Genomic DNA, 15,984 nt, shown 5'->3' with positions numbered 1-15,984 from the left:
GATAAGGATACAGGAAAGACAAACATCAACTTGTCCAACAGGTCAAGACATTTATGAGAGGTCCATTGCTCTGCTAAAGCTCATGTCATTATAAGCTCATGTCACTAATTATACTGTAGTTTATAGAGGAACAGTCTAATATATGGATTATGTGCAACCTTATTTGCCCCTCTAAACTTTTGCAGTAACAATATGAATACACACACAATACTGTATGTGCGTGCAATTCTCAAATGCCCAGAGCCTCTGCTCTGAGGCAAGAGGATCAACTTTCTCCAACACACCCATCTACTTCATGACATCACCGCAGACAAGGTTCAGTTTCAGCCGTGGATGGCTTGGGGGATTCCAGCTTGGCACAGAGCAGAGTGGCTCCAGAGAAGTAACACTACAGCAAATCTGAACACCCTTGTTTTCCCTTCACCAAACGGGCAGGCAGGAACATTTTCACACCTATGCAACAGCACAGACTTCTCTCTTGCCAGATGATTCCTTGTTGACTTAACTGAGCCCCCTCTAACAACAGGCAGAAAAAGGTCTCCTGTTTTGTTTAGCACTTGAAGGCGATGTTCGTGTACACGTGTGAGGAAGTCCTCCACCACATTCTTACAGGTTGGCACCTGTTTCTCAGACACAAAACACGTTGATGCCAAATATTTCAGAATATACTGATAGGGTGGGTGATAAGTTCAGTCAAAGATCTCACTATAAACTCGTTCCTTGCATTTCCCAGAGGACCACTGTCTTGTGTAAGGAGCTAATTTCCATTAAGAATTCCAATAATCTCTTTTACTGTCGCCTGCCAGTCTGAGGCAACAGATGTTCAGGTGTGACACAACCCTCAGCTCCTTGAGAAAACAACATGGCTGTACTTTTATCAAAGAAAATAACTCGTTATCAAGATGGTATTTAATCATTGAAGAATACTGAACATATGGAAGGGCAAAAAAAAAAAAAAATGAAAGAAAAACATTAAATGCTGTTTTTCCTTTTTAACTAGGAATTCAAAATGAAGCATTTGATATAGTTATTTGATGATATCTGAGACCCAGCACATGTTTTTGGTTAAAGAGGAGTGAAAATACAATGGGCTAAACCAAAGAGCTTTTTGGATATCATCCAACAGACTGAAATGTAGACATTCTTTTAATCCATAAAAAAAACAAAAAAAAAACATGATTTCTAACCAGCGATTAATAAAGAAAAAGGAGCATGTCTACATCTACACTATGTGGCATTTTTACAGTGCAAAAGTAAAGCAGGTACACTGGCAGATCAGGAAAAGTATTTACTTTCTTTAAATACAAATATATAATTTCGTGTTTTTACAAATACTATTTACAGTTTCATTAAATCACATGAAATGCTCAGGGATGAGAATAAACAGTCATTCTTCCACAGCTCATTTCCCCGCTCTCCGTGGTGGATCATCACTCCCCTTGCGTTTATGGTGGCTTTAAGAAAAGAGCCAGAGAGGGGGGAGGTGAGTATTTCAGCACATGGCATCCATAGCCATGCTTGTTATTTGTTCAGACAGTGAGGTTCAGTCCTTGTTTATCCAGCTTGTCCTTTTGTCAAACCCGAACCCTCAGTTTGGCATGCATGTGTGGCTATTAAGCTGAGAATACAAATGCTGTAAGAACTAATGGCTACTCAGTGTGCTACTTACCTATCATATGAGAAACAGGTAATAACACACAAGTTAGTCCCAGCAACATATAGATATAGTCCCTTTAATCTACACAGTGGTCTCTCCATGTTTGCCATTTGTCAGCCTTGTGTAGAACTTATGCCAGGAGTGCAGAGTCTTCCCAGACCAGATCCAGAAACCGGAGGTGATGCCTACTATCAGTGTCATCAGGTATTTGATCATGTAGACAGTGAAGTCTGGGGTCATGCGGGGCCCGGTCTGCAGAGGGCAAGGGATGGCCAGGCCCCTGCAGTTATGGTTGACCCAGCTGCGCTCCCAGTGGGGGCGGAAGGCCTGCTCATAGAAGAAGCAGGCAATAACAATGGTTGCCGGGACGGTGTAGAGCACGCTGAACACCCCGATCCGCACCATGAGCCGCTCCAGCTTCTCTGTCTTGGTGCCGTCGTGTTTCATGATGGTGCGGATTCTGAACAGTGACACAAAGCCAGCCAGCAAGAAAGAGGTCCCGATGAAGAGATAAATGAAGAGAGGGGCCAACACGAAGCCCCGCAGAGGGTCCAGGTTGCTGAGGCTGACGAAGCATACGCCGCTGAGCACATCACCTTCAATCTGCCCGATGGCCAGGATGCTGATGGTCTTGACGGCTGGAACTGCCCAGGCTGCCAGGTGAAAATACTGAGAGTTGGCCTCAATAGCCTCGTGACCCCACTTCATACCTGCTGCCAGGAACCAGGTGAGGGACAGGATGACCCACCAGATGGAACTGGCCATGCTGAAGAAATAGAGCATCATGAAGAGGATGGTGCAGCCTTCCTTTTTGGTGCCTTGGACGATGGTTTTATAGCCATCAGGGCTAAAGCTGTCATTGCACACTACCTTGTCCCCTAGGAAGTAGCCAGCTATGTAGGCTATGGAGACCATAGTGTAGCAACCAGACAGGAAGATGATAGGTCGCTCAGGGTATCTGAAGCGCTGCATATCAACTAAATAGGTGGTTACTGTGAATAAGGTGGATGCACAACAAAGCACAGACCAGATCAGGATCCATATGCGGGAGAAATGAATCTCTTTGTCACTGAAAAACATGTACCCACCGCTTCTTGATGGCTCACAGGGAGCTGCACAATCCTTCTCTTCTAAAAACTTATAATTCAAATATGGGGGCACTTTGAGAACAGATGGGCATCGGAAAGGCCTCTCATACGGGGGGACCACTGAGATGTCCTGGGTCCCCGGCACAGGCATGATGGGTGGGACGGTGGCGGCGGAGGAATCGTTTTGGCCCACACAGATTTGCCCGTCTCCCAGCACGGGGAAGTTCTCACAGCGCAGCCGGTCAGGCCACTGAAAGCCAAACTTGTTCATGAGAGCCTCGCAGCCCTGCTTGGCTCTCTCGCAGATTGACCTACAAGGAGGAATGGCCTTCTCCAAAACTGTGCATACAGGCGCATACATGGAGCAAAGGAAGAATTTCAACTCCGGCGAGCACTGTACCTTTACAAGGGGGTAAAACTGGTGCACCTCGAGCCCCGCGTCCTCCTGATTGTAATGACCGACTAAATTGGGCATGATGGTTTGGTTGTAGGCTATGTCCGTGCACAAAGGTATTGTAATCGGCTGACAAAATCCATGGTCCGGAACGACTATTCCGTTGTCCCCCTGATACTGGGCTGATATCAGCAGAGGCAGCAGGAGTGCAACACACCAGGTCTTGCAAAAAGTCATCTTCCCAATTTTAAGACACGGACTTTATCCCGATTAACTTGCTGTAAATTTGTTTAGTGTATACCATCAGTTCTGCGAGTAGTTCTTTAGCAGGAGTAACTTCCTACAGGGGAAAAGTCTGATGGTCTTGATCTTTCTGCTTGGTCTCTGCTTTGAACGCTGCTGGCTGACTTTTTTCTTTTCCACAACTCCGTCCCTCACCACGGTCAAGGCAACCATAGTAAGGAATTCGACATCCGGTAATGACTTTCAATATAAAATCCTAACAGCTGAATATGAGTTCTTTGTAGATTGTTATGCCAAGGTACGAGCATAGCACTAAATATTCGATACATGAAATACTTTATATTAATGTTTTCATCGAATGTCTGACCAACAGGCAAAGGGTTTTTGAAGGCTACCAAAATAAAAACTTATGTTAACTTAAAAATATTATAAGAAATTAAATTTGACAGTTAATAACAATAATAATAATAATAATAATAATAATAATAATAAAATACTATTAATAATAACGACAACAATACTAATGCTCATGATGTTTTTTATACACCAGCACTATGACTAAATGTATGCTTTTATTTTGAAGGTAAAGTCGATTGTTTACTGGTAGTATTTTTGCTAATAGTCGTAAATAGTAAAACTTGACTCCACAGCTGGATTGCGTGGCCCAACCAGACTTTCAAGTTCTCTGTTTGAACTAATATGGCCATGGAAGGAGGCAGACTATGCCATTGCCAACTAATGTACTTTTATGTCTTATGACTTTTATGTCAATGAATCAGTCTCTATGTAAACATGTCTGATAATAGATACTAAGTAATTCAAGAAAATGTACGCATAACTCTAGATTAACTGGATTCAATTGAACTGGAATCCCTTTGTTTTGAACTGAATCTGCTTCAATTAAACTGAATTGAATAAATAAACAAACAAATATAAATATCCTGCAAATAATGCAATCATTTTACACTGCCGTGGAAAGTCAATTTTGTGAATAAAAATGACATGACAAAATAAAAAGTAAAGTATGATGATGATGATGATAATAATAATAATAATAATAATAATAGTAATAATAATAAAATCCTCCTCCAGCATGACACTTTGCCAGTAATTAAATTTATTAGAAAGACCCCTCTAAGCGATCAAGTCTTCAGTTAGATATGTTTTTAACAATTCATGAAGGGATCAATAATAATCTATGGGAATCTATCTATCAAAAAGTTTGGTCTCCGGACAACAGTCACTTGGCAAAAACAGGATTTATGTGTATTGCCAGAGGATGTATGTTGATTAATAATAATAATAATAATAATAATAATAATAATAATAATAATGATGATAATAATAATAATAATAATAATAATAATAATAATAATAATAATAATAATGATAATACGTTTTGTTATGGTTAATATGGTATTTAATGTATATATGAATTTATTTTATCTATACTAAAATGGATAAACTCCAGCACTATCTGTACCATAATGCTGCCACACCATGGCCTGTGACACCAGGTGTTGCTATGCGCTGAATCATCTGCTTAACGTTAATTGGACCAAAAATCAGAATCCTCAGGCTCAGCCAATGTGCGATCAGGTCGCGAGGGGTGTATGAGACGTGTCTGGGATCGAGTAAGGGGGGAGGGGGGCATAAGAGCACTTGAGGATAATGTACTGATTGACAAGAAAACTGTTGAACTCCATAAGTTACCGTTACTTTACTAAAAGCAGGTAGGCTAGTCTCGTTTTTAACGGGTAAATTTGATTCAGATAACTTGCGTTGTTTGCGGAGTTAGCCAAATTTGACTGGCAGGGAATGAGTTTTAACAGAAGCTAAAGTTAACCCGTAATTAGCCAAGTTAGCGTAGACAACTTGCTAGCTTAATCCACTAACGGCTAAATTGGCGAGCTAGTTGATTCGCTTTCTTTGAAAAAGCAGTCAGCTAATAACTTCTACGATTCCATACCTCGGTCATATTTGTTATATAAGATTATATCAACTATTAACAACGAGTACTTTTTTTTGTTGCAAGGCCAGAAATGGAGTAAAGAATCAGTTCAAGTTCAAGGGAGTTCAGAATGGCATTTGAGGGGCATCAGAACACATTCGCAAATTCACTCTTTCCGACATACCAGCGTCAGGTAAGCTATATTTTTGGGTCGTAACTTTTATATATTTTTTTTTACAGGACATGACATATTTGTGGCAATTACCTGCGTTAGTAGATTATGGTAAGGCAATTGTAGGGTATTTTCAGGTCCTGAAAAGTCATAAAGATCATTGAATTCAGTTCCAGCAAAAAAGGCCTTAAACGCCTTGAATTTCATTTGCAGAGGTCTATAGTAGTTTTTGTCGGTCATAAACATTAACACTAGTTTTACATTTTTGTGTATGTAATTGCTGGCAGTCAGGAGCCATTATAGATTTATAAACTACACGTGAGATTGAGTGTTAGTACAATCAGACCTATAGCAAACTGTCACTACAGCTACATCTTGGTGTTCTTAAAGTTATTCAAAATTAGAAATAGACTAGAAATATTTGTTAGATACTGGGAAAATACGGGGAAGGACTGACAAAAAATGAGATATGAATGTAAATAAACTTTTGTTTATATAATAAATAATTTTAGGACTTATAGTCCCTTCTTTTTTGGCATTCTTTGACCAGTTTGACAGTAGAGGAATTCAATTGCATTCTGTGTACATAAACATTTTTGAACACTTCAGAAACCCTCAATTAATGGTGAAAAACGATTGATTCATCTATCATTTAGGTTAGCCCTGTGTTTACTGTGCTGTATGACCTTTTTTGACATATTTTTATCCCAAGTCATAGCAGAAATGTAGTTAAGGATTCTTTATTATTATTTCGTCTGAAGCTGGAAGAAACAATTATTTCATTATTGATTAACCTGCCATGATATGGTATGTAAAATGAATGAAAATCACTTTTTTTTGTAACTCCCATGGTGATGTCTTACAAAGTTGCTTGTTTTATAACCCAATTTCTCACCCTATTTAAAATGAAATTGAACAGTAAAAAGCTGTAAGTCCTTATATTTGAATTGATTGTCATTATCAAAATAGTTGCTGATTTATTATCTACCAACTGACTAATCAATTAATGAACTAACTAATCACTAATCTTTAATTTTCTCATTTGTCTTTTTACATTCTGTCTCAGCAGTATTCTTAAATAGTTTGAAGTCTCTGTGGCAGCTACAACAGTTTCAACAAGTTTTGTAATTAGCATCAATTTGCCTTGATGGGAAGAAAAACAGTAGCAATTTTTTGTCAGATGAGCTTCAGTTTGATTTGAACTTTTGATTCTCTCTTTCAGGCCAGTGTAAATGTAGCTGGTGGAAACAACGGAAACGCGACATTGCCCTTCTTTTCCATCCCTAGTGTCTCACTGCAGGAACAGGACACAGTATCCTACATGCCTTGGTCTCACAATGCTCATGATGATCCCTATGAACTTATCAATTGTGTCCAGAGCAGCATTAAAAGCAGGTATTCAATTTAATATATATATTCAGGATAAGTGTGTGGTATTCACTTGTGCACTATACTAAATGTACTTCAATACTGTTGGGGAATCACACTCCTGTTCTGTCCAGTATGTTTTGGATTTTATTCTGTTATTGAGAGATAGTTTAATATACTGTGTGCTAGTGTTATTATGGAAGAAAAACAAATAAAGTTGTCAGTCATACTGTTAAATTAATGTTTTCAAAGAAAAAGGGAAAATCATAGTGTAATTCTGACATGTTTTCTTTTCTTGAAGGAATCCTACTGATAATACTGATTATGATGTAGAGACTGATCTGCAGGGTCTAGTGTCAAGTATTTTGGATGAAGCAGATTCACAGGGCAGCTACTACAGTGAAGGGTATGTCAAGGTTTAAAATTTTCACCCTCTAGGGTAAGGTATATAATTTAGAGTATATATTAAATAATTTATGGCATGGCAGAGTTAGAAATATGTGATATTAAATATATGATAATTGTAGTTTTTATCTTCATTTTTCAAAAATTGATTTATTTCATTTATGTTGTATCAGTAATATAAACACAAACATTAAAAGAAATCCTGAATTCTTCTTTTAGGGGCCTACCTACATGTAATCCTGTCTGGTCTCCTAAGACATTGAGAGAGGAACTGCTACAGTATTTTCAATCAGAGGCTAAAACACAACATAACCCTACCTTTTCTCCAAACTATGTATCCCGTGAGGCTTTCAACAAAGCACAGGGACAGTCAATGGACAAAGATGTTGAAGAGTTTTGTCAACAGTCCAATTGCCTTGCTACCAATCAACAATGGCTTTTAAATTTGTCTAATGGAGACAAGGACAGCTACACCCTCCGTCCTCAGAAACTGCCACCAGGCCTACCAATGCACAACACAGTAAACGCATACCCACACACACAGAACACAGTAAACGCATACCCACATACACAGAACACAGTAAATGCATACCCACATACACAGATACAACAAAGCAAATATGACAACACGTCAGCTGATAAAGACAGAGGATCTAATCGGCCTGTGAATAATTTCCCTGACCTCAGTGATGTTTTAAGACCTCAAAACGAAATGAACAACCCGTGCTTTGATCCTTACTATGAAGACCACTACATCCAGAGCAGTGCCAAGTCCATTAGTAATGAGCAGTATGTGCCACAAGACATTAACCAACTGGTCAGCAGTTTTCAGTCGTTCATGGCTGGTGAGCATGATAGCCTTTGTCGTAGAGACTTTCCAAACATGCACAAGCAGACATTTGGCATGCTCCATGAAGACGGCATGGTTGAACAATGGAAAATCACCAGTCCTGCAGTGTCAACACAAAGTACCCCTGCAATACAGACACAAAAACAGCTGTTGGGAGAATATGGGTTAGTGCAGAGAGAAAGAAATGGAGGAGTCAGGAAAAAAACATTTAAACATGATGCCCTTCAAGATCTACCTGGTTTCAGCTCTCAAAACACAGAGTACTTCCAACAACCAGAGACATTCTCTGCATCTGTGAAACTCCCAAACCAATACCAAAACAAGATGAGCATGCAAAGAGAGAACATTAACATGAGCATGAACCAGTATTCAAAGCATCACAGCCAGCAGGGTCAGATGCAGAACAAGCCACAGATGCAGAAAGAAAAGAAGATGGTGCAAATGTCTGGCATTCTGGGAGAAGGTTTCTCTACCAGACCCCTAACCAACACTCGCATGAGAGATGGAGATAAGAAACAGGTTTTCTCACATAACCCATACTATGACCTTCAGGGAGGCATGCAGTCTCAGAGATTTGATGGAGAAATCAGCATCATCAGTGCAGGGAATACACAGCAAGGCATGCCTCTCACATATCCTGTAAGTGACTTTAGAGGGCGTCCCAGCATTCCCATCAACTCTTACTTCAGCTCCAGATCCATGCTCCCCTATGGAAGTGTTGCTCCTGGCATGGATGTGTGTGATATGTCAGGCAGTGAGTCTGCAGCTTTCAAGTCCTATGTCAGTGACATGATGACCCGCGGAGGAGAGAGCACTTATCATGGCATGGCCTCAGCTATGATAACTTCAATGGTGATGAATCAAGGAGGACCCATGATCCAGCTTTACTTCTACCTTGACGAGTGTTACGAGCAGTGGAGGTGTTTGGAGAAGGAGAGAAAGAGGGTATGCTTTCAAAACATGATTTTGTGTCTAGTTAGAAAATGTCCAGGGGTGTTTTTGAAGATTGGTATCACAGCCGAGTTTGTTTTATTTAGTCAATTTTTATCAAAACATTACGTTCTTAACATGGAGCAATTTAGCCAACCCAATTTAGTCAAACATCAGATCACATTAAAGTCTTTTATTTTTAGTGTATGTCAGTGTGCACTATACAGTTTCACTAAAAATATATAACTTTTGCCACATTTATGTTCAAATCAGCACTGCAGTGTTAGGTTGTCATGTTCTCACTTGTTTTCTAATTTAGACAGAGGCGATCCTCACCAAGACATTTCATGGGAAACGGACTGCAGCAGTGACCAACACTACTCTACCCAAAACTCCACCAAACCCCACGAGAATTGACCACCTCATTGTTAAACAGAACAGAGAGCAGGCAAAGGTGAGACCCCTTAATACATTGCTTCCATACTGACATCTGCAGGTGAGTTTTGTCACAGCAACTCTTATGTTCTGAAGGTGTGCAGCTTCATTTGGTACACTTAAATTTTTATCGAGAGAACCACAGGGAAACGCTGTCCCTCTTACCATGCAACCCTATGAAACTTGCTTTAGTTTTCCTTAGTTTGGACCTTGTTTAGAGAAAATGATCTTTTGGAATGTTTTGGTGATATATTAACAATTGTTGTCCAGTTTTGTATTTGAGTTTTTGGCTGTACATTTTGTGACTTGAGTTAAAAGGCAAAATATTTTATCCAAAGATTTATTATTTTAAATGTGATAACGTTAATCGCCTTTGTTTTTGAATATCAGTGAATCTGCTGATATTCATCAGTCATGTAATATTTGATTATGTTGGTGTGCTGTAGGTGGCAAGCCTTCTGGATAGGATGGAGTGTCTGTGCAACATTCCTCTCCATATCAACATCCACACAGCACTAAACAGGCATCATATGGCTATTCGCATCACCCAGGCGAGACGCAAGGAGGAGATAGCCAACATGTCCAAACACCAGCAGCAGAGAGCTCATTTCACAGAGGACAGAGGTAACTCATATTGCATTGTTACACATACATTCATCTCTCTGATATGCAGCCAGTCCTAATTTGCTCCGGTTTCATAGACATCCTGCTACTGGTCGTCGCACTGAAGGACCTAGCTGCTACCACGAGGAAGCTCTGCACAGCCATGTGGTGTGCTCTCCAGATGACACTGCCAAAACCTGTCAAAAGGCAGGATCACTACGTTGACAAGGAGGCCACACATAGAGAGGGGTACTCCTCTCCAATTGAGGGATACTCTTTTAAGTTATGATTTAACAGGCAACAAACATGAGTTAAAGGCCTTGATTCAATTAAATCCACATCAGAATTCCCAATTTCCCAAGTTTCCCATAGACAACAGGATGAAATAAAAACAAATGTTTTTATAGTATTACTCACCTGACAGTCTATAGTGACATTTTACCTGCAACACATCAATCACCTCAAAATATGAGATGAATGAGATTTGAAGTTTGATGATGGCTGTGCTTTTTGGCACCAAGAACCTTCAGGTTGCTAACTTTGGTCAAGTAGGAATTGCATGTCATCGTCATTTATGCTGCTGCATGTTAACTTCATTTATCATTTAATTAGTGTCAGTTCCAAATTCATGTGAATCTTGCTCCATCACCGTTGTATTTAAAGACACTATTTATGTGGAGGATTTCAGTGAATTCTTCATTGTTTAACTTATTTATTGAAATGTAATGGAACCTCAGTTCTGGGTATTCCCAAGCAATAATTGAATCATAAGGGCAGTAGTTTAAAATTAACATGCTAAATATTAAAATCTTTTCTGAAATGTTCCAATTCATTTCAGCATTTTCAGGTTGTCTTATGTAACTTTAACATGCTTTAATCAGAAAAAGTTCTATTCATATGCAATTTGGTGAAGTTTGAACTGTGAAGGTACTGAAACTTCTGAAGAAAAAGTTCAGTGTTTTAAATGTAAACATATTAATCACATTCTTCAAAAACATTTAGTATTAAATAAGATTCTTATCAGTGATATGTAACATAGCTGAGTTAAAAATTCTCTGGATACAGGTTATCCAAGTCTTCAAAGTTTAGTCTTTGAAGACTTGCTCTATATCAGTTGTTTAAAATGCATGTGATAACTTTTACAATGTTTTCTGAAATGTTTCAGTTAGTTTCTGAAACTTTAATTTGTCTTCTAATAATTCATCTCTGTAATAATCAGAAAGCCTTTATTTATCTGCTATTTAGTCAAAAGCTTGAACTATAACAAAAGATACTGAAACTTTAAAAGTTCTGTTTTAAATGTATTAATCACACTTTCCATCAGATTATTTTCATTTAGTATTATCAAATATCTTTAATTCTTCATTGAAATATAACTGTTTGTCCACTAGGGACCAAAGCTTGTATCCATTACAAAGCAAGTCAAGCCACAGGCATTAGTCTGTAGACTTATTCTGTATCAACACTCCTCTGACTATGCTTTGTGACTATGAACAGGGTCGTTCTATTCCCTGTAATTTTAATGTTCATGTTTGTTTTTTTCCTTGTTTCTTGCCATGTAAACTGAAAAATTAAAAATAAAGCAAATCAAATGGCTGAAAGTGTTTTTTATTACTTTAAAAAGATGATGAACCTCATTATAAACATTCAAATCATGGTACATGATATATTTGAGGTATAATTTAGCAACCGGTCCTTTGTTCTTGATCTCACACAAAATGCATAGACTGTAAAACTGAAACCTAAAGCAATGAAAATTAAGTAAAAACATTTGACATGAAAATTGCCTTTACTTAGAAGTTGTGCAGAAATTAAAGGTATTTGCAAGATATCGGCATAGAGGATAATAACAGAAACTCTGGATTGAGTTACTCTTTAAGTGTGTCTCAATTTTTACCACAATCGATCCAATTTATGTTTTAGGTGAATACTTTGTTCATGTCAGTGGTAACTGTCAAAGCTTAGCTGAAGCATGTTTCACAGTTGCTGGAACGACATCATATTGGCAGAGACTTAAATAAGTACTTTTTTTTGTCATCGACAAGACTTGACTATTGCAATCATCATCATATAAAGATCTGCAACTTTATTCTTAGACCACATACTTCCCATATCAGTATCCAGATCTGCACAACATCCAGCACATTGCTCTTTACACAGAAAGTAATTAACAAGGAGGGTCTGATGAAGTCATTCACATACTGAAGGTGCCAATGAGGTTTGAACTAAAAGGAGGCAATGACTTGTTTTTTTTTTTTTTGTGTTTGTCTGGTTACAAAACCTTTGCCTATACAAAGTGTCCTTTCCCTTGGTTTTATCTTTTGCGTTCACCTTTTTGTGTCCTCTTCTTCTCCTTCTCTTTTCTGTCTTGTTTGGCGAGTTTGTCCTTCTCCCGCTGCATCTTGTCCGTTTCCTTCTTCTTCTGAGCGTCTTCACGAGCCTGGTCGCGCTTTTGCTTTTGTCTGTTCAGCACCTCCTCCACGTTGGTGTTCTTAAACAGGGCTGACACTTTCAGTAAAGGACAGCTGGATAAAAGCAAATGTATTTTTACTACATACTCTAGTGGTGAAAAGCTTTAGAACACCTCAATTTTTCCAGTTGTTGCTGAAATGTACATAGTGTAATTTCTCAGTGTAAATTAAAAAAGGTAATCATGGAATCCTATTATATTGATAAATATAATCTAAATTTTTGAGAAATTCAGCAGCCGAACATTCTTTCTGTAACAATATAATAAAATATAATAAAATATAATATGTAATATGCTTGAAAAAGTTTGTCCTAACACTTGCAGAAGCTCCCATTAATGTGTGTCAGGGTGCTTTACTTTCACCTTCTGTCCAGTTCATCTCAAACCAGCTCCATGCGACTGTGCTGTTCTCTTTCACAAGAAGCCACCGTCTAGTTCTTCTCTTCTAATGTTTTGGGGTATTATCCTGCTGTATCCTTTGTTACTTGTCTTTTTCTTACCATTCTGACAGCAGTATACAGTACTAATTCCTTCCACAGTGTTGTCCTAATAATGCATCAGAGCGTTTAGTAACAGTTTGTTTCAACGCTGCATTTGTACAGACAGAGGGTTTGTAAGTCATCAACAAAAGTTGAGGCATGTGTAGGAATTGTTTGCATTAACTAACATTAACATTATTCTAAATATCTTCCCTCAAAAAACCCAGAAAAAGGCCTGTTTTCTATTAAATTTACATGACTTTTTCAGTTTTTGGTGACCTAAACTTTTTTTCTCTGAGCAGTATACCACTGGACTTGAATTGCTTAAATTCCCATAAAAACTGGAAAAATGGGGGCGTTCTAAAACTCCTGACCAGTAGTGTATTACCACCAGGGAGGTGTAAATGACTGGAAGTATGTTGTGTAGTCAGGTTTATGCAATTATTGCACTATCAATTCATATTGCAACGAGTAACACTGAACTCCAAGTGATTTTAAACTGTCTCTGATCATAAACAGCTTCAGAAAGGATACATTTATCATTCCCTGGGACGATATTTCCACTTGTTGGCTCCTCTTCTTCAGCTTCAGTGCTTTCGTCAAGGAATTAACTGAATGTTTGTGATGGGAACATTAACTGGATGAGAAAACATAAAATATTTGCTTTCTTTTTTTCCTTAAATAGTTACTGAACATTCTTGCTGCACAGTCAATGAAACATTGGTAATTGAATGTTTAGCTCTACCAAGTGTGACTGGCCTCCCTGTCCTTACAAATAGCACAATCAAGGATATTCCTCTTCATCTGTTATGTTGGCGTATTGAGCAAGGAGGGCTTCTTTCCTTTTCTTTGACTCCTCTGACACCTCCTTCTGTTTCACCACAATCTGAGCTTGTTTTTCTATCATACTGGCGATGGCCTGGACCTCAGCTATAGAAAAAGAATGACAGAACACAGTCAAACTGTATATAAACCACAATGACATTAAGTACTTTCTCTCACAATGAAAGTACCTGCTCTTTCAGTCAATATGAAGGTACATTAACAGAAGGAACCATGAGGTCAAGCATCCAAAACTGGAGGCTCCACAGTAAACAGTCACTTTCCAGTAATAACACTGATAAAACAAACTCAGTGGAAATTACTTTTTAGCATAAACACTTCCTTAGAGCACAAAAACTTTTTGTAATCTCAGAAACTGTTTTTGTTTAGTTTTTTTTTCTTTCAGGAAAAGTTAATCTCTTTCTGAGACAAAGTGTCCTCGCACACTCTCCTCCATAACTCCAAGCAAACAATTTAAAGCTCAAAGAGCTAATCCCTCTGTATGTTTATCTGGTATTCAAGACTTGACTCAGTAGCAAGCTGTCTTTGCTGTTTAGTCAAGATTTAAATGGCTGATGAGCCTGCTGGCTTGATTTCAGGCTGCTTCCTTCTGAAATAAGTATATAAATTCTTATATGACTATATAGCTTTTAGTGCAAGTTTGGACTGCATTATTGCTTTTGTTGTTATCAATGCATTATAAACGCAGAGTACTTTATGCACTGTTCTGCAAGATGCTGCCAACCTTGATAACTTATTCCCTAAGAGAAGCTGAATTTTTTATTCTAACCAACAAGGTATCTTAAGGGAAAAAAATCTAACTTTCCAATGAGTTTGAGAATGCAGATGAATCAAAGTTACATGGTTACCATCATCAGCATCTCTTCTGGCTGCTGATCGGCTGCAACACTCTGTCCACTGCTTGATGATCTGTTTGCAAACATCTTCCACAGTGTCCTCATCCTGCACAGAAAGGACAAGCAACAGTTAAGTACAACTAACAGTTAATCAACTTAATATTCTCAGTACATGATGTATACAGTGGTAATGTGACCCCAATGTCTCGCTTGTCTGATACGGAGGTAGCGTTTTTCAGCTTATTCTAAATGAACAGAAGGTTAGATACCCAATATTTTAGAACATTTCAATACATTAAGCAAAACTCAAGACAGCCGTGCAAACATGCCTCTCTAACAAATTGCACCATGGATTCTGGAGTATGTTTTCTAAACCGAATCCGTCAAACCACCTTTATTAAATGTAACGAGTCGTACGTCGCTTAGTGAGTTCCTTTATTTCTCAAGACTACTAATACAGAAAAAATCCAGATTTTTGAATGGGGTTTGGCGTAGGAGAGGAGAAGAGCTCACATCACTAGCTGCAGTGTGTGTACCTTAACTGAAGAAACACTGCTGTGTCTAATCTGGACATCTTACTCCATAAATGACAGCTGACATCAGCGATGTCACTTAGTACCGCCCGGCAGACAAGACAGACAGCAACAAATGAGCATACAGTCTCGAAGACTGAGCGGGGCATGCCGCTTTGGATATTCACCAGAAATGCGGATAAAATCCCTTGAAGTGTATCCTCTCTCTCCTCGTCACTCTCCTCTTCTTGTAGGACCCCTAAAATATACGCCCCATACACCTCACGATCCACTTCTAACGCGTCCAGGCGATCATTTAGCCACCTTTCAAACTCTCCGGCGTCTGTCCCGGGCGCCGCCATCTTGGCCCTTTGGGGTCTTTCGGCGACACACGGCTGTCCTTTGTCACTGCCTGTGAAAAAAGGTGGAAAAAGCCTGCACGTGTTTAATATTTCTTATTTTTTCGTGTAAACGACGAGGTAACGTCCAACTCCAGGTAACTAAATCATGTTGACAGTATTTTTATAATAAGCTAAGATACAAATTGAACAGCGTATGTATAGACGCTGTTAACAAGGTGTTTGTAGATGTCAAGTGTCAACACCAAACAATTCAACGAGGCGTTTTGTCATCCCTCATAAATCTTCTGTAAATCATGTTTTGTGGTATGTCCATGCGACATGTCCACTTACAATTTTTCCTTAATTGTTAGCATTTCTGATACATCAATTTCTACAGTCACTACAAC

At 38.7% G+C, this 15,984-nt stretch overlaps 2 protein-coding genes across 2 annotated transcripts; both read right to left on the bottom strand.

The window, feature by feature from the left end:
- Positions 1–27: 27 nt before the first annotated feature.
- Positions 28–3,547, bottom strand: fzd2 (frizzled class receptor 2). Its single transcript, XM_022739732.1, has one exon. It carries the CDS (start codon positions 3,374–3,376, stop codon positions 1,739–1,741), a length of 1,638 nt encoding a protein of 545 aa, XP_022595453.1. The 5' UTR covers positions 3,377–3,547; the 3' UTR covers positions 28–1,738.
- An 8,141-nt stretch (positions 3,548–11,688) lies between these two features.
- On the bottom strand, positions 11,689–15,604 carry ccdc43 (coiled-coil domain containing 43). Its single transcript, XM_022739574.1, has 5 exons — positions 15,425–15,604; positions 14,737–14,830; positions 13,840–13,975; positions 13,580–13,635; positions 11,689–12,598 (listed from the first exon to the last, which is right to left on the bottom strand). Exons 1-5 carry the CDS (start codon positions 15,596–15,598, stop codon positions 12,411–12,413), a joined length of 648 nt encoding a protein of 215 aa, XP_022595295.1. The 5' UTR covers positions 15,599–15,604; the 3' UTR covers positions 11,689–12,410.
- Between the last annotated feature and the right edge of the window lie 380 nt (positions 15,605–15,984).

This window comes from Seriola dumerili, unplaced genomic scaffold, assembly GCF_002260705.1.
Source record: "Seriola dumerili isolate Sdu_G_001 unplaced genomic scaffold, Sdu_1.0 BDQW01000044.1, whole genome shotgun sequence".
Classification (NCBI taxonomy): Eukaryota; Metazoa; Chordata; class Actinopteri; order Carangiformes; family Carangidae; genus Seriola; species Seriola dumerili.
This window is presented reverse-complemented; position numbering and strand designations above follow the sequence as displayed.